At 38.2% G+C, this 22,769-nt stretch overlaps 1 protein-coding gene across 1 annotated transcript in view; it reads right to left on the bottom strand.

Moving 5' to 3' along the window:
* Positions 1–581: 581 nt before the first annotated feature.
* LOC136829746 (barH-like 1 homeobox protein) overlaps positions 582–22,769 on the bottom strand; it is a 50,461-nt gene continuing 28,273 nt past the window's right edge. Inside the window, exons 2-4 of the mRNA XM_067088575.1 lie at positions 5,714–6,105; positions 4,124–4,332; positions 582–2,617 (exon numbers count right to left, since the gene is read on the bottom strand). Of these exons, the coding sequence (XP_066944676.1) occupies positions 2,377–2,617; positions 4,124–4,332; positions 5,714–6,105 (842 nt within the window). The 3' untranslated portion in view covers positions 582–2,376. The remainder of the gene's footprint in view (positions 2,618–4,123; positions 4,333–5,713; positions 6,106–22,769) is intronic.

Raw genomic sequence — 22,769 nt, forward strand, 5'->3', positions numbered from 1 at the left:
TGTCATTGATATTTCTTAAGCCCTATTAGATAGGTAGATAGATAAAACTCCATTTCTTCAAGGGGTTGGCTCCCGGATATGTTTCCCCGTAGGGGGTTAGTGCCGTCAATGCACTTACTGCGGTGCACTGTAGGCATTACTTTAGGTTCTTTGCAGCGTCCCTTCGGCCCCTATCTGCAACCCCTTTCGTTCCTTTTACTGTACCTCTTTTCATATTCTCTTTCTTCCATCTTACTTTCCACCCTCTCCTAACAATTGATTCATAGTGCAGTTGCTAGGTTTTCCTCCTGTTACGCCTTTCAAACCTATTACAGCACTGTCATTTCCGTTTCAGCGCTGAATGACCTCATGGGTCCCAGTGCTTGGTCTAAATTCTATACTCAATTCCATCCAGGATATGTTATCTGGCAGGTTTTCAACAAGTATTGTAGGATTAGATTGCTACCCCCATGCCATTCTACACCATCCACACTTACCTTACCACCGGGTACCTAATGCAGTACTCAGGTCAGGAGTAGTATAGCAACAGGCTTGCCTACTAATTCCCTTCCAGCTGCTTCAAGGTCGATAAATAAAAGACATTTGCACATATTCGAGTCTATTTTCCTACCAGTACTTATAGATAACAGACAAAAGGTATGCGCATGATCTACCCTGGAAACAAAAGTCGATTCAGATGTGTTCTATAAATAAATATGACTAGAACAGACAACCTCAGGCTCTTACTATTAGCGTTGCTAAAAGCCACATCTAGCAGTCCCCTCACTTGACCTGAGGTCGCTTTGCTTTTCTTAAATGTAAGTCCGTTTTCTTTTCCGTAAATGCCATTTGCATTTTGTGTTTCCTACGTTCCATTTTCTGTACACAAAATCTTTTGTTTTCTGTAGGTCCAGTGTTTCTTTTATAAGCAGTCACTAAACTTTCTCCTCCGAAAAGATAAAACTACACACGGCAGTGTCCATTTTTTCCCATTAATATAAAGCCTGTTTTTTTTTTCACAGCAGTGTCCATTTTATTTTTCTTTAGCGTTGCGATAAAAATTCAAGTTTTCCATCGCTTGTGTTGTAAACTTCTTCACCACAGGGGTTAAAGGGATTAATAAAATCAGGATAATATTCTTTCGGGATGATAGATATTGGTCAGTCAGGTTATAAATTTTGGGACTCATGGATCCAGTAAAAATAGAAAATTATAACCTTCATTTCCGTTATGGCATCTACGTACTCGATGATTCCACAGAACAAAATGTCACAGTTTGAACGCATTTTCCTGATGGTCTGTTAACCCGCATTTTAAAGGTACATTTTTTCATATAACACCTTGTTGAATTATCTTGCATAGTTTAGTGTGGGGTGGGGGGGTGAATTCGCCTATCAAAAATAAATAAAAGGTTGGGCAAACCTTGTTTCACGAGCTGTTACAGTGAAGCATATGCCTTTCTAATGTCGAAATGCAATCGTTTTCAGTGAATCATTGCGACATCAATATTTTATCATCATTTCCCTGTCTTCCACTTGCTGTGTGTGTGATCACTACCCTTTGAGAGACAGAACCCCACATTCCCGAAACACAGAGAATGTTCCCATATCTTTTTTCGAAGTCTAGCATGTTTGTTTTGACTGCCGTTCTCACTTATATGGTTTCACAATCATTTTGTAGCTAAACTTGCCGTTAATTAGGCTAAACACCAGTCGGAAAGCCAGTCGGCTTCAATACCGTTCTTTCAACACTCGACCATTTTCATCGACGTCCAATAGTTAATTAACTTCATTTTGCACTGATTACCACAAGGCAATGTCATAATATCAAAATGCGACCATGTGTCACTAACAACCGCAAGTTAATCTATTTTCAAATTGCAGTATTTTCGTCACTGACCACAAACTTAGACACGAACACTTCCTTATCCTAGAAGTCTTAACAGTAGTAGTAGGCAAGATATAAAAAACATTTGGCTATACAGACGCAACGGTATCAACACGCACACCCACGTTTACCTATGTACAGTGGAATCAAACCTGACCTAATGCCGGCGATGGAAAATGAAGCGCAGCTCTCACAAACGCCGTGCCCGGGTCATCGACCCGGCACACCCGTTTGGGCGTCCACAGGGGCACTGGGAGATCGTCAACAAAAAGCGGAGGAGATGCGTAAACAAGCAGCGCGTGTAGTAGTTGTAAGCAGTAATCTCCTGTGCAGCGGCAGGAGAGAGAGAGAGAGAGAGAGAGAGAGAGAGAGAGAGAGAGAGAGAGAGAGAGAGAGAGATATGACATTCAGCGTCTATGGAAGGAAGGGTCAGTCACCTCCTGGAGGTCACAAAGGACACGACGGACTATACGACAGAGGTGTCATGGGTCACGTGGGGTCAGCTTGTGGTCACAAGGGGCAGGAGGGACTGTAAGGGAGCCTGGTAAATAATCCCGCCGTGGTGATGAAGCAGGAGCGATCCACGGGCGGCAGGAAGTACGGAGGGCAGCACGTCGGGGCCACGACCCCCAGGGGGTCGGCGGGGGAACTGCGCCCCCCGCCTCCGCCCAGGAGGTCCTTCTCGACCCCGACGCCTGCGCTCTGTCGAAGCTGTTCCAGTCTCATTTGGTTCTGGCGCTTCCATTTGGTCCTGTAATGAGCAGAAGGAAAGATTCGTCACTTGAAATTGCTGAATACAAGGGGGATTGTCTGTTAATATCACACACATTTTATATATATATATATATATATATATATATATATATATATATATATATATATATATATATATATATGATTATTATCACTTTTGTACGTGATTCATTTGTCAATGGCTTGAAATAAAGTCGAAACCGGTCAGGACCTACACCCCGTTTCTTATTTTTCACCTGTGGTTATGTGATATATATGACCTATTTGATGAAAAACAGCATAGCCTAGATGCATGAATAAAAAAATGAATGACCTTATTGAACATTTCTGCTCATGATATGCTAGCAACATCGTAATGGCGAGAGGCATTGCCCTGACCAGGAGCATTTACATTTATCAAACGCTAAGAATGAGTTAGAAAATTGCGTAAGGTTCAAAAAGTCGTTCAGTACAAATAGTAGAGGTATTTATTAACATCTGGTATGTCATGCACTTACACAATATGAAAACAACATTTTAAGTAGATGCCTATGTAATGGATCTCTACGTAACCGGAAAACACTTGAGTTTCCCATTACTCCATTTTCTATAAATATTTATGTTACGGGGAATATGTGAAACGACCAATTCGCTTAGGGACATTTGATTCCCAAGGGCTAGTAGTAAACATGGCGAAACAGTGATTCATCTACACTGTTTTGTCTTGTTTAACACTTACCCCTAGGGGATCAAATGCACTTGAGGACATTTGATCCCCCAGGGGCTAGTATTAAACACGGCAAAACACATTTGTCCCCCAGGGCTAGTACTAAACACGGCGAAACAGTGTACATGTCGCCATGTTTAGTACTAGTCCTTGGGGATCAAATGTTCCTAAGCGAACTGGTCATTTATATTCCCTGCAACATATATAAATTATCAAGGTAGAAAATAATGCGTTGTGGTTGATAATTGGTGGAATGAAAGAATATACGAAGTAGAATATTTATAAAAAAAAAACTTGATAGGGCTACTGCAATTGTTTTCTGAGAGGTAGCTAATAAAAAACACAGAAAACTATATTTTAGTGGCAGTAGCCTTTGTTAATTGAATGCAGATCTACCCCAGTGCAATATTTTAATGCAAAAAGGATATGTTTTCAGTGGGAAAGATTTTAGTATTAGCATTATTTATATTATAAACTGTAAGAAGCTTACTTAAAAACACGAATTCAAGAAATTCTTGTTAAAACTGATGGAACTTTAAGTTAATGAACATTATAAACGTCTTAATTAACGAGAAGTTAAAAGTGTTGTGCGGTTCCTGTAGAGTTTTTCACAAACATTATATATATATGAATGTCTTTTCCTGTAATACTATAGTGTAATATGAAAATATATAAAACACTATTTAAACGTTGAAACCATATATTTAAATATATGGTTTCAACGTTTAAATAGTGTTTATATTATATTTTCATTATATATATATATTTTTTTTTTTTTTTTTTACCCATTAAACGCACCTGCGATTTTGATACCAAGTCTTGACTTGGGTTTCGGACAAGTTGAGCGCTTCGGCCACGTCCGAGCGGTCAGCCACGCTCAGGTACTTCTGGACGCGAAACTTCCTCTCGAGGTAAGCCAACTGCGCATGAGTAAAAGCCGTTCTGCGCCTGCGCGGTTTCTTCTTGTCGTCATCTCTGCGTAAGCTGCTGGAATTTGCGTCCCCGGGCTGACGAAGAAATAATTACTGCACTTAGTCTTTCACTAATCTCCACTCATCACTAGCTTCCTGCCTAACAGCTCTCATCCAAGTAAGTCTGGGTCCTTTAACTATTCTGGTACCCATAGGAGACTAGTTGATGCTATTAGCCCATCTACTGTTCTCCCAGAGGTTATGGGAAGGACATGTCCAAACCATCTCTGTCTTTCATCATCATCATCATTTACTGCCATCTAAGTTAAGCATACCATGGTTTTACCAGACCACTGAGCTGATTAACATCTAGGGCTGGCCCGAAGGATTAGACTTATTTTACGTGGCTATAACCAATGGTTTTAGCAACGGGACCTAGCTTATTGTGGAATCTTATAGCGAGACATGAATTTCTATCACCAGAAATAAATTACTCCTCATTAGACTGAGACTCGAACTTATCAGTTAGTTGACTCTCCCAACGAGGAACTTATCAGTTAGTTGACTTCCAAATCTTATTCAACTTGCCCACCGTTTGATTTGCCTATATTAGCTTTTTACTAAATTCCAGCTCAAGAGAGCCTGCACTAGATACTGTTATTTCTAAATATTCGATAGATTCAGGCTCAGTACTTTCTCCATATAGTGTTATTTCACCCCTGTGAGCCATGGTCGGTTCTCTTTGCTTCTTATTGTCCTAGAATCTTGAGTCCCACCTCTCTAAGTGTGTGATGCATTCTTTTGAGCCAGCTTTGTAAATCTTGTGAGTTCTCCTAACTAAAACATCATTTACACATTTTAATTCTGTCAACTTCATATTTTTACTCCAATGTAAACCTTCTCGTTTATCTCCTGCCATTTTTTTATATGTAAGTTTCATGGGAAGGGCAAACGGCAAAGGTCATATAACATTCCCCTGCAGCACTCCACTGTTTACTGTAGATTCACTTGTCGAGACTCCACCAACACTCACCATGCATCTGCTTCGTTCATGGATAATTTCAGGTGTCATTACATCTTCAAGCTCAGTTATAATTAGTAAACATTTAGATAAACTGTATTGCCATAATCTTTGTCAAAGGGCGGGAGAAAGTATATCATTATTATATAAGAATCCGCGTAGTATAGTTAAATTTAATTGATTAAGAATCACGATACTAAAATGAAAATATATACTTTAGGTAAGACTTGCTGCATTTAAGATCACTAATTAATTAAGAATCGTTAAATCAAAGTAAGAATCTTTGTCAGGGATCAAACTAGGTCTTCCCCATCGAGATCAATATATAAATAAGAATCACAAAATTAAGAGTCAATATATTTAGCTGAGAATAAAAAAATTAAGCAAAAGCCACTGTGATTCAGTGAGAGTCACTTTCATTAAGAATCACCAGCTGAGAATCCCTTAAGGCCTTACCATGCCAGCGGAGTCGTCCTCGGGGTCCCGCCCTTCGTCGAGATGGTCGTCGTCCGGAAGCAGAGGGGACGAGGGCGACTTGGGCGAGGGCGAGCGGGACGTCTCGTGGGCGGCGGCCGGTGGGCTCAGGGGCGGGGACTTGATCATGGGCGTGGTGAGGATGGTGGGCGGAGGTGGGATGATGAGTGTAGGGGCGGACAGTAGAGAGGCCTTGAGCGTGGGCGTCGGGGGAGTCGCCGGGAAGCTCGTGGGCGGGGTTGTGGGCGTGCATGGTATGGTGCATTTGGGCGTGGGGCTTGCATTCGGCTTTAGAGAAGGGCAGCTCATGGGCGGCGATAAGGGTGGGTGGGCGGTGCCGTGAGGGTTGGAGTTCCTGGTGGGCGTTCTGCGACCTGAGGGAAGTAAAATATTTAATAAATGAATAAATATATATATATATATATATATATATATATATATATATATATATATATATATATATATATATATATATATATATATATATATGTGTGTGTGTGTGTGTGTGTGTGTGTGTGTATCTGTGTGGTCCTGCCTCACTGGTTAAGACACTTGTCTTACCAGCAGTAAGGCCAGTGTTCAACCCCAGAAGATCTAGTATGTTTATTGTATGCATCCTTGAAACCCCTCGTGATTTTGTTTACATAAGCTGTAAATTACCTGATAGTCGACTGTTGTGGGTCGCAGAAAGGGTAACGTAAGACATGTGGCTATCAGCCTCATCCCAAAATAAGAGAACCCTATGGGAATTGCCTTGGGTCATCCCTCCAAAGGATAAACAGTTGGATAACTATTATTATTATTATTATTATTATTATTATTATTATTATTATTATTATTATTATTATTATTATTATTATTTATTATTATTATTATTATTATTATTCAGTAGATGAAATACAAGGGCCATTGACTTGAAATTCAAGCTTCCAAAGAATATGGTGTTCATTAGGAAGAATAATTATTACTAGATATAGCCCGTAATTCGATACTCAGGTCAAAGGAGGCAGTTGTATATAAATAAACTTGGGTTCCCTTGCTAGTGAGTTGAAGGCTGTGTTATGCCTAGGCTAGCTGGGTGGTCAAAGGCGCTCTCTGTCTCTTTCTAAGCCAGGCCATGGCTCGAATCCTGGTAGGCACAGAAACAATTACGATTCCCCTTGATTGCAAGTTGCCGTGGTTAGTGAATTCGATATTAACCGATATTTGTGATTTAATGTTTGTGAATACAAAAAGTCACGCGTGGTGTGTGTGTGTGTGTATATATATATATATATATATATTATATATATACACACAACTATATATACACACACACACACACACATATATATATATATATATATATATATATATATATATATATATATATATATATATATATGTATATATGTATATATTCACCACGATTTTTGTGCGTTTATGGTTAATGATGTTCGTAATCTCTCGCCAGTTTAGTATTTCAATTTTTAAATTTTTGTGAAAGAATTTGGGTATTTTTTTGTTAAAGTCTGTACCTTATGTTAACTTATGCACAGATTTGACTTTGAAATGAGTCCATTTCAAACAGGAGTTCTTCGGAATGGAATTAAAAACTAGTTTTGTCAAAAATAAAGTAATTACGAACTATTATCAAAATAGTCTTTGCTAAACATTACGGTTATATTACAGATATAACTAAACATACGGTTATATTACAGATATAAGAACACCGGAAATATTCCAGCGTAACTTTACCTAGCCTACATCATATAGCCTAGCCTAGTTACTTTCCAATTACTGTTTACACTAAATGTACGTTTACATCAATAACAGAGAATACTTTATCATTTTCATACGAATAGTCGTTTCTATATATATATATATATATATATATATATATATATATATATATATATATATATATATATATATATATATATATATATATATATATATATATATATATATATATATATGCACAGTGTATATATATACAGTATATATATGTGTATATTAACATATATATTTATGTATGTATGTATGAATGTACGTATGTATGTACGTGTTTATTCTTTTAACATTACTGCACACTAATTTTGAATGATTATACTGAATGAATACAAATGTAAGTGTAAAAATATTCATGCAGTTAATTAGTTTATAAATAACTGTTGCTCGTTTGTCATCACATATCTGCTTTTAAATTTCAGCACGTGCCTGCACATGCGCTGGTACTGTTAACACACGTGCGTAAAAGTGACGACTTGCTGTGTTCAGTTTTACAGAAAAGACCGTTCTCACGAAAATAATAAAGTATTCTCTGTGTTATTGATGAAATCGCACATTTAGTGTAAACAGTAATTGGAAAATAACTGTAAATGTGATATAAAGTTTCTTTGGAATATTCACGTTCTTGATATATATCTGTAATATAATAGTGTGTTTAGCATAGACAATATTTAGAGGAATAGTTCGTAATTACTTCCTTTTTGACAAAACTAGTTTTTAATTCCATTCCGAAGAATTCCTGTTTGAAATGGCCTCATTTCAAAGTCAAATCTATGCATAAGTTAACATAAGGCACAGACTTTAAAAAAAAATATCCAAATTCCTTTATAAAAATTTAAAACATGAAATACCAAATTGGCGAGAGATTACGGGCACCATTAACCATAAACGCATAAAATCGAGTAGAACGACTCTTGAAAATAAAAACGGGAAATGGAGAAGGAAAAAAGACATATTTGTATATAATGGAGGGTTCCCAATCAATTTCTCACATTCACAATAAAGAAGCCAACAATGAGCGCCCGGTGGGCTACAACAGTGATCATTCTTTAACGATGTTGACAATGAAATCCGCCGACAAAGGCACTGTGGGGGTATTTACAGTCCCACCCAGCTCTCCCCACACATACTATTCACATACGTACAGAATTCTCTCTCTCTCTCTCTCTCTCTCTCTCTCTCTCTCTCTCTCTCTCTCTCTCTCTCTCTCTCTCTCTCTCTCCATACCCCCGGTGGCGTTTATTGTTCAGTTATAACCTTTAGTTCCTCTATTTTAACCTATTTAAAATCCGTTATCGAAGATGTTGCCTCCCGTGGGTGAGCCGTTCAATAGCCACTGAATAGGAAATACTACTACTGCGTTTATGCGACTCTGCCGTGGGTGGCGGCGCAGTTAGGGGGAAGTTTAACGACTTCTGACTTTTAAATTTTTCCTCTTTTCTCCTTTATTAATTTTTAACGACTATTTCTCTTTGAAGAGCGAACCCGGGCGATTGATTTACCGGAAGAATTGACTGGCGTTACAATGGCATTGATAATCGGCGTAGTTGGTGGACAATTATAGAAGAATGCATTGATGGCCGTGTTTTCTTTTTATTTCAAGTGAACTTAACGTCACGATGACGACTATGATATAAATAGGGCTGTAGACCACATTAGTAACTAATGAGGGTATGGTTTAACATTTATTATTATTATTATTATTATTATTATTATTATTATTATTATTATTATTATTATTATTATTATTATTATAAATTATTGAGAGACAGATCCACAGTTATGTATATGTACTTTTATTTAAAGATAAATCTGTACAGAAAGCTTTCGGGATATAAAAGGGGAATCGGAGTTTCCCGAAAGCTTTCTGTATAGAATTTTATTATTTTTATTAAATAATAATAATAATATTATTATTATTATTATTATTATTATTATTATTATTATTATTATTATTATTATTATTATTATTATTATTATTATTATTATTATTATTATTACTAAAATTTGAAACAGTAAAAAAAGATTACCCGGTATTAGCACAAATAAGGAAGTTTTCCCTGAATAACATGCCCATGTACGCGTAATTTTCATACTGGTGTAAAGAAATTTTTTAACTAGGAAAGACTCTCTCTCTCTCTCTCTCTCTCTCTCTCTCTCTCTCTCTCTCTCTCTCTCTCTCTCTCTCTCTCTCAGTTAATCAGTTAAGATGGTCCTGTCCGCTAGAAGATTAACATCTTGTTTTGTTGGGATATCTCTCTCTCTCTCTCTCTCTCTCTCTCTCTCTCTCTCTCTCTCTCTCTCTCTCTCTCTCTCTCTCACAGAGTTAAGGTGGTTTTGTCAGCTATAAGACTAACATCTTGTGTATTGGGATCTCTCTCTCTCTCTCTCTCTCTCTCTCTCTCTCTCTCTCTCTCTCTCTCTCTCTCTCTCTCTCCTCAGTTAAGGTGGTTTTGTCCGCTTTGAGATTAACATCTTGTTTTATTGATTCTCTCTCTCTCTCTCTCTCTCTCTCTCTCTCAGTTAAGGTGGTTTTGTCCGCTAGAAGATTAACATCTTGGTTTATTGGGAGGCACAGAAGAAGGCTAATGAGATAGTAGAGACCTCTTTGGGAATAATGATGATAATAAAACCATCGGTTTATAGTTTCGTAAATGAATGTGCCAGTGACTACTGCTTCAGTTTTTTCTGGTAGCCACCGCTTGCTACTTGTGTAATTTTGTGTATTTTTTTATGTATTTGTTTTGTATTAATTTTTTTATGTAATTGTTTTGTATCATTTTTTTATTGTTGAAAATATAAATTATTGTGGTTTTATTTTTATTTCAGGATCACACACATAGCCTATTTGAATGTTTTCTTTATTTCAGAGCATTATACGAAAAAAGTCATTATATATATATATATATATATATATATATATATATATATATATATATATATATATATATATATATATATATATATATATATATATATATATATACTGTATGTTAGCCGTGTGGTTAAATGCGCGTCACTGTAGTCCTGAGTTCTTGTCTTCCGTGGTTCGAGCCCACGAGACGACGAACTTGTCACCAACTAAAAAATTCCCCTTTGGGTAACATGTATGAAAATATATTATTTCCGAGGTAGAGCGAATTGGATATTAAAGGACGTTTGTTGCACAATACTCATATTTGTGTATGTATATTATATACATTATATACATGTATACCCAGTACAGATACATTATTTCCAACACCACATTTTCGCTTCGTGTTTATATATAAACAGAAATATTCTTGCGCATTAATTTTGTATCTACCACATAGCCCCTGTAGGGGGTAGTGCCGTCACTGCACCTCGTGGGGGCACTGTAGGCATTACTTAAAGCTCTTTGCAGCGTCCCTTCGGCCCCTTTCGTTCCTTTTAGTGTACCTCCTTTCATATTCTCTTTCTTCCGTCTTACTTTCCACCCTCTCCTAACAATTGATTCATAGTGCAACTGCTTTGAGGTTTTCCTCCTGTTACACCTTTCAAACCTTTTTCTGTCAGTTTCCATTTCAGCGCTGAATGACCCCATTGGTCCCAGCGCTTGGCCTGTGGTCTAAATTTTAAATTTAATTCAATTCATTTCTACCACATAGCCGAGTTCACGCCTGCTGCTACGTCTTCTGCTCAAACAAACGCATTGTAATTTCTCCCCGTCGTTAGTCAAAGCGAGACGCCACAGAGCAAACCAAAAACAAACAAAGAGCAGATTAGTTTCATTCACTGCAAATGACCCCGACCGATTCGAGTCTTTTTGTCTAATTCGAACCTGAATGAAAGTTTAACGTGGTAGAAGGTGACACGTGGGGTGCTTAAAATGGAGTCAGGAGTCAAATGAAAACCCGTACTCTCTCTCTCTCTCTCTCTCTCTCTGCCACCAACTGTGGCACTCGCGGGAGGTCAAGATGCCTCGGGTATATATTGGCAACGGCGCAAGGAAAAGTCTGTTCGTTTAAGCGGGTAAATTAGACCGATATTATTTTTTGGCGGGTAATAGGTCTATGCAACAAACTATTCTTATTAAAATTAACCCTCATTCATTACGTTCAGTTGGCTTGGGTCCATGTCATTTGATGTTTTAGTACTATTGGTATGTATATACACAGATATAAGCCAAAGCGTTTTGTCTCCGTATAAAAAAAAAACAAACATTTTCCCCAAATCTGTGACAGACAGATGTTTTCCGGATAGAAACTTTTATGGCAGGAGTTAGGCGCCCCGAGTTTTTGCCATTGTCCGGCGAGCAGACAGATTAACTGCTAATGAAGTCTATCACAATCAAAACTGTTGGGCACACAAGGATTTGCCCCGGGATTCAATGCCAGTGTGTTTTTTACTTGGTCTGTTTGGCTGCGCTGGGCCACGCCTCCTCTCCATTCATCTATGGCTGCCCGCCATCTTGTTCTCCCACGGGTTCGTGTATTCGCAATTGAACCAGTTACTTATTTCTGTATTTTAGGTCAATTAATTTCCATGCATAACGTATCTGTGAATAATCAAAGTGTTGATAGCGTATGCTAAGCAAAATAAAACACCTACGCACTGGAGGGGAAGCGTAATCACGGCCCAAGTCAATAGGAAGTCAACGAGGCGTGCATGAATTCGAACACGCGAGGGTCTCTCGGACCCGCGCTATTGACTGCACGCTTGGCTATTGTACCTCAGCACTTCACCATAATTGTATGCTACGTTTCATTAGTTTCGACGGTGCCTTTTCATCCTCCGTCAGCGGGAGACTGAGAACCGCGTATTTGACTGCCCAGCACGAAGGGCAAGACACAGAAGAGATGTCAGAGAGAGAAAGAGGGAGAGAGAGAGAGAACCCAGTCTGAGAAAGGGTAGTGACAAGTTTCTCCAGTGTCTTGGGAGTTCTAGACATACCTGCCCTTACGCTGATTCTTATGTCAACTTTATTTTTTTTTTCAGTATGGTGGATAAAAAATTACTTTCTCACAGCACATTGTGTCGGGGAATGTATTATTAGTTTTTTTTTTATACATGAACCTGTTCCAAGTACATGTATTTTATTTTTCAGTTGATAAAACTGGATAATAATTGCTGTGGGGTAGGTTTTCTATTTATTCTAAATTTGTACAGGAATACGTACGACAGAGTCTAAATCTATTGTTATTTCTCTTGATGGCCGAGTGTGTTAAGTCACTTCCACTCTGGTCCCAACCTTTTAAAAGGTATAGGCCTAATTATGAATCCTGGTCATGATAGATGCATTCATATCGGTTCTCTTTTTGGGTATATGGTTATTTCTAAGAAATGGTAATTTGATATTAAATGATGGAAATTACGAAGATGTCATGTGTAAACCTAGTGACAAATCTACCACACACACACACACATGCACACACACACACACACATACACACATATATATATATATATATATATATATATATATATATATATATATATATCATATATGTCTTTTCCGTCTTTTTTCCATTTTAGGAGGGAATGGCACCAGAAGGGTAGAGGCTCTCGGTTCTAAGCAGGCCTTTAGTTAGGGAAGATGTTGCTACCCACACACCCTTTCTTTGACTCTCAGCTTTCGCTGGTAACCGTTCACCACTTAAAAAAGTAAGTTTCTAGGCTTTAGCCTTGATATATATACATATATATATGTTTATATATATATATATATATATATATATAAATATATATATATATATATATATATATATATATATATATATATATATATATATATATATATATATATGTGTGTGTGTGTGTGTGTGTGTGACTATGTGCACACGCCTTACATGCGTCTATTTTTGTTTTTATCCATGCGCCTAATCGTTCAAAGCGATCAAAATTTGTATTAATGAAAACCTCTCGTTAGCTTGAAATGTATCGAATTCACAAAGCAAGATACCTTTACGTATCACAAAAAAAAAAAAAAATTTAGTCCTCATTGTTTTATTTAAAAATGACTTAATTTTGAAGCTAAACAAATTTCATGAAAATTGTAGTTCCCGGGTTATTTATTTTTATATGTCAGATTGGTTTGAACTTTAAGCCAAATAAAAAAACTGGTTCCATTTTCAATGTTAACTGGTACCTGGTACCCGGTAAGGATGTTTCTTTGTGTTCTTTGTTTACTGGTAAATGATGCTTGGAGGTTCTTGCGTGATTGCTTACATATTATTTATTCCATATGTCTTATATTTAAGGTATCTTTTCTTTGCAGTGTTATATTGTCAGAATATCTTTTCACAATTATAGATTCTTAGTGTAAAAAAATAATGAACAGTTTAATTATAGATTCTTAGTCTAAAAAAAATTAAGTTTATCGATTATAATCTAAAAATATTAAGTTTAATTACAGATTCTTAGTAAAAAATATTAACAGATTAGTTATAGATTCATAGTCTAAAAAAGATTGAGTTTAATTATAGATTCTTAGTAAAAAATAACAGTTTAATTATAGAATCTTAGTCTGAAAAAATTAAGTTTAATTATCGATTCTTAATCTAAAAAATTAAGTTTAATTATAGTTTCTTAGTCTAAAAAAATAACAGTTTAATTATAGATTCTTAAACTAAAAAATAATGAACAGTTTAACTATAGATTCTTAGTCTAAAAAAATTAACAGTTTAATTATAGATTCTTAGTCTAAACAAAATTACCAGTTTAATTGTAGATTCTTTGTCTAAAAAAAAAAAAAAATCCTTGCTGATGCGAGAACAATGTAATCTTTGAAAAAGAACCCGAGAGTCACCCATACAGGTTATTTTTAAAAATTTTTTTTAACCCCTCCCCCTCCAGACTCTGGAACTTAAATATTGTTCTGAGATTTTTACGGGTGACTTTTATTCAATAAGCTTAAATGTGACCGTTTCTTTCCCCCAACTGCCACGCTTTGGAGTACGTTTCCTGACTGTAAGTGAATTATATTTTCAATCCAAGGAGTAGCATACCAAAAGAAATGCTGGTGTCATATTACGCATGGGTCAGAATCATTAAACCCCAGCAATCCTCTAGACTTAGGCCTTCGCCTTATCTCCCAGAATCTCCACAAGGCCATCGCTTCTAGCCATAAGATAGAGGCAAATAAATCTCTATTTCAGTGCTGGTAGTCTGTAACCAGTTAGCCAGAAAACACGTGCTTGAGGCTGCATGAAATATATACTGTCCTTTCTGTGCTTAATTTGCGCTATCTTTCCATTCCATTGATCTCTGGCTTCACTGTAACCCATTGTTACGGACTCCTGCAGCAGGTGAACCTGTTCTCCTGAACTAGATGAATTATAGGTTTGAAGATAAGATAGGTCAGTTGGATTGCCCCTGGTTCATTATGTCAGCAAGGAAAGAGCACAATTGACTCCTTGTGATGGTGTTTGGAAGCGACAGATTGGCTCTTAATCATGATTTCGTTCTTAAGAAGAATTTGTTTGTAGTACATTGTCTTCTCAGCTTATTCCTCCAGCTGTTTGTGTCTTGAGCTGCCCATTTCAAAGTTGGTTTTACGGACAGTTGCCCTTCCTCATTTATCCAGGCTTGTGACTGGCAGAGTTGGCCTGGGTTGCTCTTGGTACATTAACGCTATTTTTCCTCCGTTTCATTCATATTTACTTCCTACACCTACAGAGAAAAATGTATATCTGTGCGTTTCACTGACATACGATTGTTGCCACAGAAATATTCACTGGAGACAAGAAGCAGGGCCAAAAGGAGATCGGCTGCTTCCTAGAAAAGATGATTACGCATGATTGCGTCTCTAATCAAGGCAGACATCTACGGGCAGGAATCCATATTTCTTTACAATATTGCATGATAATGACACCAGGAAATTGTATCCAGCAGCTCTCAAGAGCACTGCCCAAAATAGTACCATTAAAATTTGGTCAGAAGTTGGGTGTTGAGAAGGAGAAATTCCAGTATTCAGAGTATCATCTGTGGGGCTTGTGGCTCAGAACAGGTCTACATGTTTGTGCAAGAGGCAGAAGTGTGAGATCCAGCAAACTGGAAGAGCAGTGCTCAAAGGAGTTCTTGTAGAAGTAGTGAAGAAGCAGTGAGAGAAGTAACCAAATATCTGTCTGAGAGCATGATACAGATTGAAACCTGACAAGGGAAGCAGTGGAAGGGGACCCACCCACTGTACCCAAGACAGGTAGCATAAACTCCTTGTGCAGATGGAGAATTTGTAGCACAAAGCAACAGGCTTTCTGACATAGCTGCCTTTTGTACTTCTATTGGGACAGGTTACTGTTAATGACTTATGATGTACCCCTCCAGAACAAAAGGCACAAAAGTCGAAAAATCATTTTTAGAGGATATTAACCCCAAAATATGAAAAAATGACTAAACCCCTCCAGGTTAGGTGCTTAAGCTTTGGTGAAATAGAACAGGACCAGTTGCATACCTGAGGAACAGTGGAACAAAGCTCTGGATGTAAGTGAAGGCAAGAGAGCAAGTTAAATACAGAAGCAGCAAAAGTAATAGTGTACGCCTATAGTTTTTTTATTTGGATTCATTATTTTTTACTCCCTGTGACCCCTACTCAGAATGTGCAGTTGTCCTAACCTGATGTTCATCCTTGACAAGAGAAATACCAGATAGCAAGTGTATTAATTACATTTATACATACTTGGTGGGGTATTGTAAATTGTCAGGCCAGCTAGAAACTGCATTTCACTAGTTGATAAGTGATTAAATGAAGGAGACGTACAGAAAAAAGGAATGTACAAGGTGAATGGTTTCTATGCCTATATATATGGGAACACATGAAGAGAGAGAGAGAGAGAGAGAGAGAGAGAGAGAGAATCTTCACTTTATTTAAAAAGAACCTCTCCTCCCAAAAACTCCCTTACCCGTACGACCATAAGATGTATAAAAATGTGTTTAGATCTCACATCGTCGAAACACAGCACTTAAAAGACGCCGGGAAGCAGAAAAATGAGAAAAAGGCTCTCCTTCCTTCCTTCCTTCCTTCCTTCCTGCCTGCCAGCCACACACACACACAAACGTCACTATTCATCGGCGACACGACATTTTGCTCCGTTCTTTCAAAAGTCTCGCGGCGGGGGAAAAAATGTTAAACCCCTCCAGCGACGATGCCGCTGTTTTCCTCTCTTAATTTGAATATTCTCGTGAGCTAGATCCATTTTCCTCTCCCCTCGGCTGGCTCTCTCTCTCTCTCTCTCTCTCTCTCTCTCTCTCTCTCTCTCTCTCTCTCTCTCTCTCTCTCTCTCAGTTTAATGACTTTTGGTGAGCGTCTTTGAATAAGTCTATAGAAAGAGATCACTCCCAACAATTGATGGGTTTGTATGCACACACACTCGGGCAAAGATCAATAGGTCAGGCGAACGGTGAACAGTGAAGCGAGCGGTTGGCGGGTGAGTTCAGATCAGACCAGACGAATCGGTTATGGAGCGGAAGAAGAAGAAGAATTTTGTTTACATCTTTCAAAACAGGAGAGAGAGAGAGAGAGACGGCGTTTCGTCACTGAAAAAGAAATAAAATCCAAATCTCTCTTGCTCTTTCGTTTTGTCCGCTTCTGGGAAAGCGGTGAATGGTGTTTAGATGCCGCTAAAGTTTCTTCTTCTTTTTTTTTTTATGGGAGGCTTCGTGGCGGGTTTGTGTTAGCGACTGAATATCGGGGATATGTTATGGCCAGATGATCGCCTTTGATGTTAGGTCTATTGCTATAGAGGTCTTTTATCGGATCATAGTTTGGTTTCAATTTGATAGTCACTGGATCTCCGATACTGTTACTAGTATTTCTCTCTCTCTCTCTCTCTCTCTCTCTCTCTCTCTCTCTCTCTCTCTCTCTCTCTCTCTCTCTCTCTCTCTACTACTGCTGAACTACTCTTCCATGTTTTTATGCTTATAAATGCAGTTTTCTCTCTCTCTCTCTCTCTTGGAACTACTACTTCCATGACGTTTGTATGTTTATAAATGCAGCTCTCTCTCTCTCTCTCTCTCTCTCTCTCTCTCTCTCTCTCTCTCCCTCTTCCTGATATTACCCAAAATCTCTTCCATTACGTTCCTATGTTGATAAATGCTGTCCTCAATTAACACTCAGTAACTGATTGGCCTTTTAGGCCTCACTGTGATCCGTTGCCACGACCTCTCTCAAAAGTTTCCATAGATAGGAAACCATATTTCACACCAAGAGTCTTTCAATTTGATATGATGTACAATTTTTTTCTACCACAGTTTCTATAAAAGATTCCGTCAAGCGTTCAAATTTATACTGACAAAGCTCGAAGATATTCAGTTAATTTTTGAGATGGTTTTGAAGTATCGTTTGTCCGTCATCCTCAGAGCAAACCTCTCTTCGTGGCCTTCAGAAACCTACTATTGTCATTCTTCACTGATAAACAATTTAATGAGTGTATTCTGTTAAAAGAACAAGAATATATAAATGTAATTTTGATAACCTGTATAAGAATACAACAGATTGCCCCTCTCAAATGTCTGAAGTTTCCAGAAATCACTCTCTTCTGATTGCCAAATGGATTTGGATTGTGGAGTTTGCTGTTGAACGTTGGTTTGATATTTTACCGACGTTTTATCGCATTCTTGTGGAGTTTTCTTTATTTGATTATTGTTCCCGGGAAACCACGGCTCGATCCTCTGGTGAGGCGGAACGATTTAGGCACGCTCTGTTAACCCCATTGTGTGTGTTGGTATGAGTCATAATTTTCGTAGCTGGTAGTTGTCAGCTGTGGTGAATCGCAGTTACTGTGGGTAAGGGCAGAGGGCTCTTCGTACAATACCTTCTGGAGTCATCCCCTGTTGTGTTTCAGTTGCTTGAGCTGGTACTTCATTTGCACCTCTGGCTGATATCAGTGGAACCTTGGGAACTCTCTTCCCGACTCTGTTTTCCATGACTTGTACCTATCCATCCTTCAAGAGGCAAATCTGCTGCTTCCTACATCCCATAGGGGGATAGTATCATCGGTGGACCTCATGCGGTGCACTGTAGGCATTAAGGAAAGCTTGTGTTTTCAGCGTCCCTTGGTGCCTAGCTGCACTCACCTTATAGCATTGTACACTACCTCCATTCTGCTTCCTTTCTTCAATCTTGCTGTTCAGCCTCTCTAACTCTTACTTCTTAGTGCACCAGTTGGGTTTTCTCCTAGTTCCGCCTCTAGACCCTTGTACCTCATCTCCTTCATTTTCTAGGCGTCTCTATCTTGTTGTCCAACCACTCCAACTTCACTCTTTACTTTCTTTAACTTCCTGAATGGGTGAAGTTGCCCCAGTGTTTGGTTTCTGTAGGTAATCTCCAGCTACTTCTGGAGGTAATCTCCAGCGACTTCTGGAGGTAATCTCCAGCGACTTATGGAGGTAATCTCCAGCTACTTCTGGAGGTAATCTCTAGCGACTTTTGGAGGTAATCTCCAGCGAATTCTGGAGTCTCTGGAGGCAATCTCCAGCTTCTGTAGATAATCTACCAGGCGACTTCTGGACTTCTGGATAATCTCCAGCAACTTCTGGAGGTACTCTCCAGCTACTTTTGGAGGTAATCTCCAGCGACTTAAAATTCTCCCAGTTTCCTCGAGCCCGGGCTAGATGAAGGCCCTGAGTTGACCTTCTCACTGGTTTCTAGTTTGAATAAAGAGTAATCCGCTTCTACTCTGTTATCCATTCCCTACATGTTCAGCCTGGTTGACTGGCTCTAGTCTATTTCAGTGTCAATAGAGAGAAAGAGAGAGAGAGAGGGAGCTAGCGCACTTTACCCTCTAATAGCCGTTAAAGGAAAGAAACCCGAGTTTACCTAACATTCTGTTAACGTAATCAGTGTCTTATCAAAAATGGATTTATCATTAGGTATGGTCGGCATTTGGATGGGTGGCATTTAGTAAATGACAAACGACATTGGCGCCGAAGCTACTTGTCAATTTATGAGTGACCCCAGGAGTCTGATGACGGGTGGGGCATTAGGTCATACCTAGAGCAAAAAGCCGTGAAATTGTGTAAAGTCATGTGATTAGGACACTTACCCTACCAGCAAGAGAAACCCAGTTCGATTCCCGGACAAGTTGTGAAATCTGTATCTGGTGCTTAGTGAGATGTGATCGGTCACAGCTGCGGTGAAGGGAAGGCTTAGGGCTAGCAACCTCATCCCAAAAAATGAGGCAAGGTGTTTGATGAATAAACATATATATATATATATGTGTGTGTGTGTGTGTGTGTATGTTATATATTTTTTATATATATTCATCAAACGCCTCTCTCCTTTATTGGAATGAGGTTGCTAGCCCCATGCCTTCCCTTCACCATACTTGTGACCCGTTACAGCTATGGTGACCAATTATATATATACATATACATATATACATATATATATGTATAATGATGTACAGTATATATATATAAAAATATATATGCGAATATATATGTATATTATATATATTCTTCATCAAACACCTTGTCGCCTTTTTTGGGATATACATAATGTATCGTCATTCTTTCAGTGCGAAGTTTATTGAAGGCTGAGAGAGAGAGAGAGAGAGAGAGAGAGAGAGAGAGAGCTTTTTGGTCGCCTGAATGGTCGCTATCGCTAGCGACAACGCACGTCAATGCGTGCTAGAGCGCCCCCTCCCCCCCTGACCGCCGTGCGTCTGCGTGCTTAAGTGGGCATGACGCCGACTCGAGTGCATGGGTTCGATGCTAGATTATTAGGGAGTTTTTAGTTTAGGGGTCTGCATTGTGCATTAATAAGGGGGCGTACGGATTTGGGAAAGTCTGCTCGCGAGGTTTAAGGTGATGAAAGCCCTCCCGGGAATATTTTGCATACATTTTCCGAGCCATTGCTACCAGTTTGTGTGTGTTTAGGCTGTATGTATATTATAGCTGACCAGCTCGGCGCTGCGCGGGATAACTCTGAATGACAACTGATAAACTCTCTCTCTCTCTCTCTCTCTCTCTCTCTCTCTCTCTCTCTCTCTCTCTCTCTCTCCTTCCCTCTTTCTTCTCCCCAACACCCCCTCTACTCTCTCACTTTCTCTCCTTCTCACTCTCTCTCTCTCTTTCTCTGTCACCCCCTTCCCAACGCCCACCCCTTTTGGTGCCATTGATGTCTTACCCCTACAGTATTGTTTTCCAGATAGTAAGTCATATGTATACTGAAATGAGGTATGATAAATTCCTAAAGTCACTAAGTCTACGGGCAGAACCTTCCCCGTTTCAGGGAAGCCCTTCCCAACCCCCCTCCTTTGGTGCCCTTTGGTGCTAGTGATGGCTTACCCCCACAGTGTTGATTTCTAGATAGTAAGTCATATGTATACCAAGTTTGGTTTGAAATTGCTCAGTGCTTTTCAGCGTTATGCTGGCACATACACACACACACACACATACACATATAAATACATACATCCATTTATATATATGTATATATAATATATTATACAATATATATATATATATATATATATATATGTATATATATATATATATATATATATATATCTATATATAGATAGATAGACATACACATACATATATATATTTAGCGAATATTGCTATGGAATCTATATTCACAGGAATGACCCCATATTTAGCAAACTGCTAATTAGTATGTAAATATGTGGAGGCATCCCGTAACTGGAGTCATCTCGTGGTAAAGGAAAGCTTAGTGTCTGCGGGGAAAGAGCACGAGCTCCTGATGGAGCTCCTGTGTGGAAATACAAGCAGCTGATGCAACATTAGTATCCTTCACCTGGCCTCATCCTTCATTCAGCTGTTAAATGAGACCTTGTATGTATGCATGTATGTATGTACTGTATGTATGTATGTATATACATATATATATGTATAATAATAAAATCCGAGTGGATCTTGTCTATCCTCCCCCAGGTGACAGTAGGAGAGACGTGGCACGGCCACCCACCCCTGGCAAACCGGTTTGTCCGTCCAGGGTGGGGCCGGGTAGGTAGGGGAACGGGAGTGTAGAGGAGAAATCCACCCTTCTCCTGCAAACCTGTTGGGGTAGGTAGGGGATCGGGAGGTTAGGGGAGACAGCAGCCCCGGGTTCCAGCATGCGTAGCACGCGCTAACAAGCTTGTGTGCATATAATATATATATATATGTATATATATATATATATATATATATATATATATATATATATATATATATATATATATATAGAGAGAGAGAGAGAGAGAGAGAGAGAGAGAGAGAGAGAGAGAGATTCCCCATGGATACAAAATCAAGGATGAAGGTTTGTTGCACCGAAGACTTTCAGCAGCACATCAAACCTTTTACAAAACATGTAAGTTCCATCCAGGTTTGTAAAGTGGATACCGACGGGAGGGGCATCCATGTGCAGGAAAGGTTGAGTCCATGGCCACATGAATCCAGAGAGCCCACCTTATGAAGGAAAACTTATAGAAATAGGGTGAACCGAAGCATGGTAACCATTCCAGGCCCTTGCTGTAGGAGGTAGGAAACTATCATAGCCAAGCAATATATATACATATATATATAAGCATATATATATATATATATATATATATATATATATATATATATATATATATATATATATATATATATATATATTGATTGGTATATTTATTTCAATAAGTCAGTAACACCACTCTGATCTGGAATCTTGTGATTGTAAAGATGTAAATTAGGTGTAAATGCCAGCAAATTACTTAACGAACTTAGAAAGATTTTCTAAAATGTCTGTGTCAGTGGGAACGAACTTAGAAAGATTTTCTAAAATTTCTGTGTCAGTGGGAACGAACTTAGAAAGATTACCTAAAATGTTTGTGTCAGTGGGAAAGAATCTCGCGGAGTAATAATAGCATTATTGAAAAGCTTCGTTTTGACTACGACATCAGAACATTGAACTTCGATTCAAATGAAAAACATCCGTATTCAAACACTGTAACAAGTATTCATATTCAAACGAGTATTAAAAACTCGCATTTGAAAGTACATTATTTTGATGCTGAAATAGTTTGAGCAGCTTTCGCGACACGTGGATATATATATCTTCAAGAACATTTAGAGAACATATTTGTCAGAATTACTTCAGTAAATCATAATTTTCTTTTATTATTATTATTATTATTAATATTAATTTAGCTTTTATATGAATGGATATATGAATTCGATATTACCATAAGATCAGTTCTGAGACTGTTGCATACTTGTGTGTGCATTCACACAGCAAGTATGATGTTTATGTATAAATATATATATATATATAAATATAAATATATAATATATAAATATATATATATATATATATATA

This window comes from Macrobrachium rosenbergii, chromosome 45 (genome assembly GCF_040412425.1).
Source record: "Macrobrachium rosenbergii isolate ZJJX-2024 chromosome 45, ASM4041242v1, whole genome shotgun sequence".
Taxonomy (NCBI): Eukaryota; Metazoa; Arthropoda; class Malacostraca; order Decapoda; family Palaemonidae; genus Macrobrachium; species Macrobrachium rosenbergii.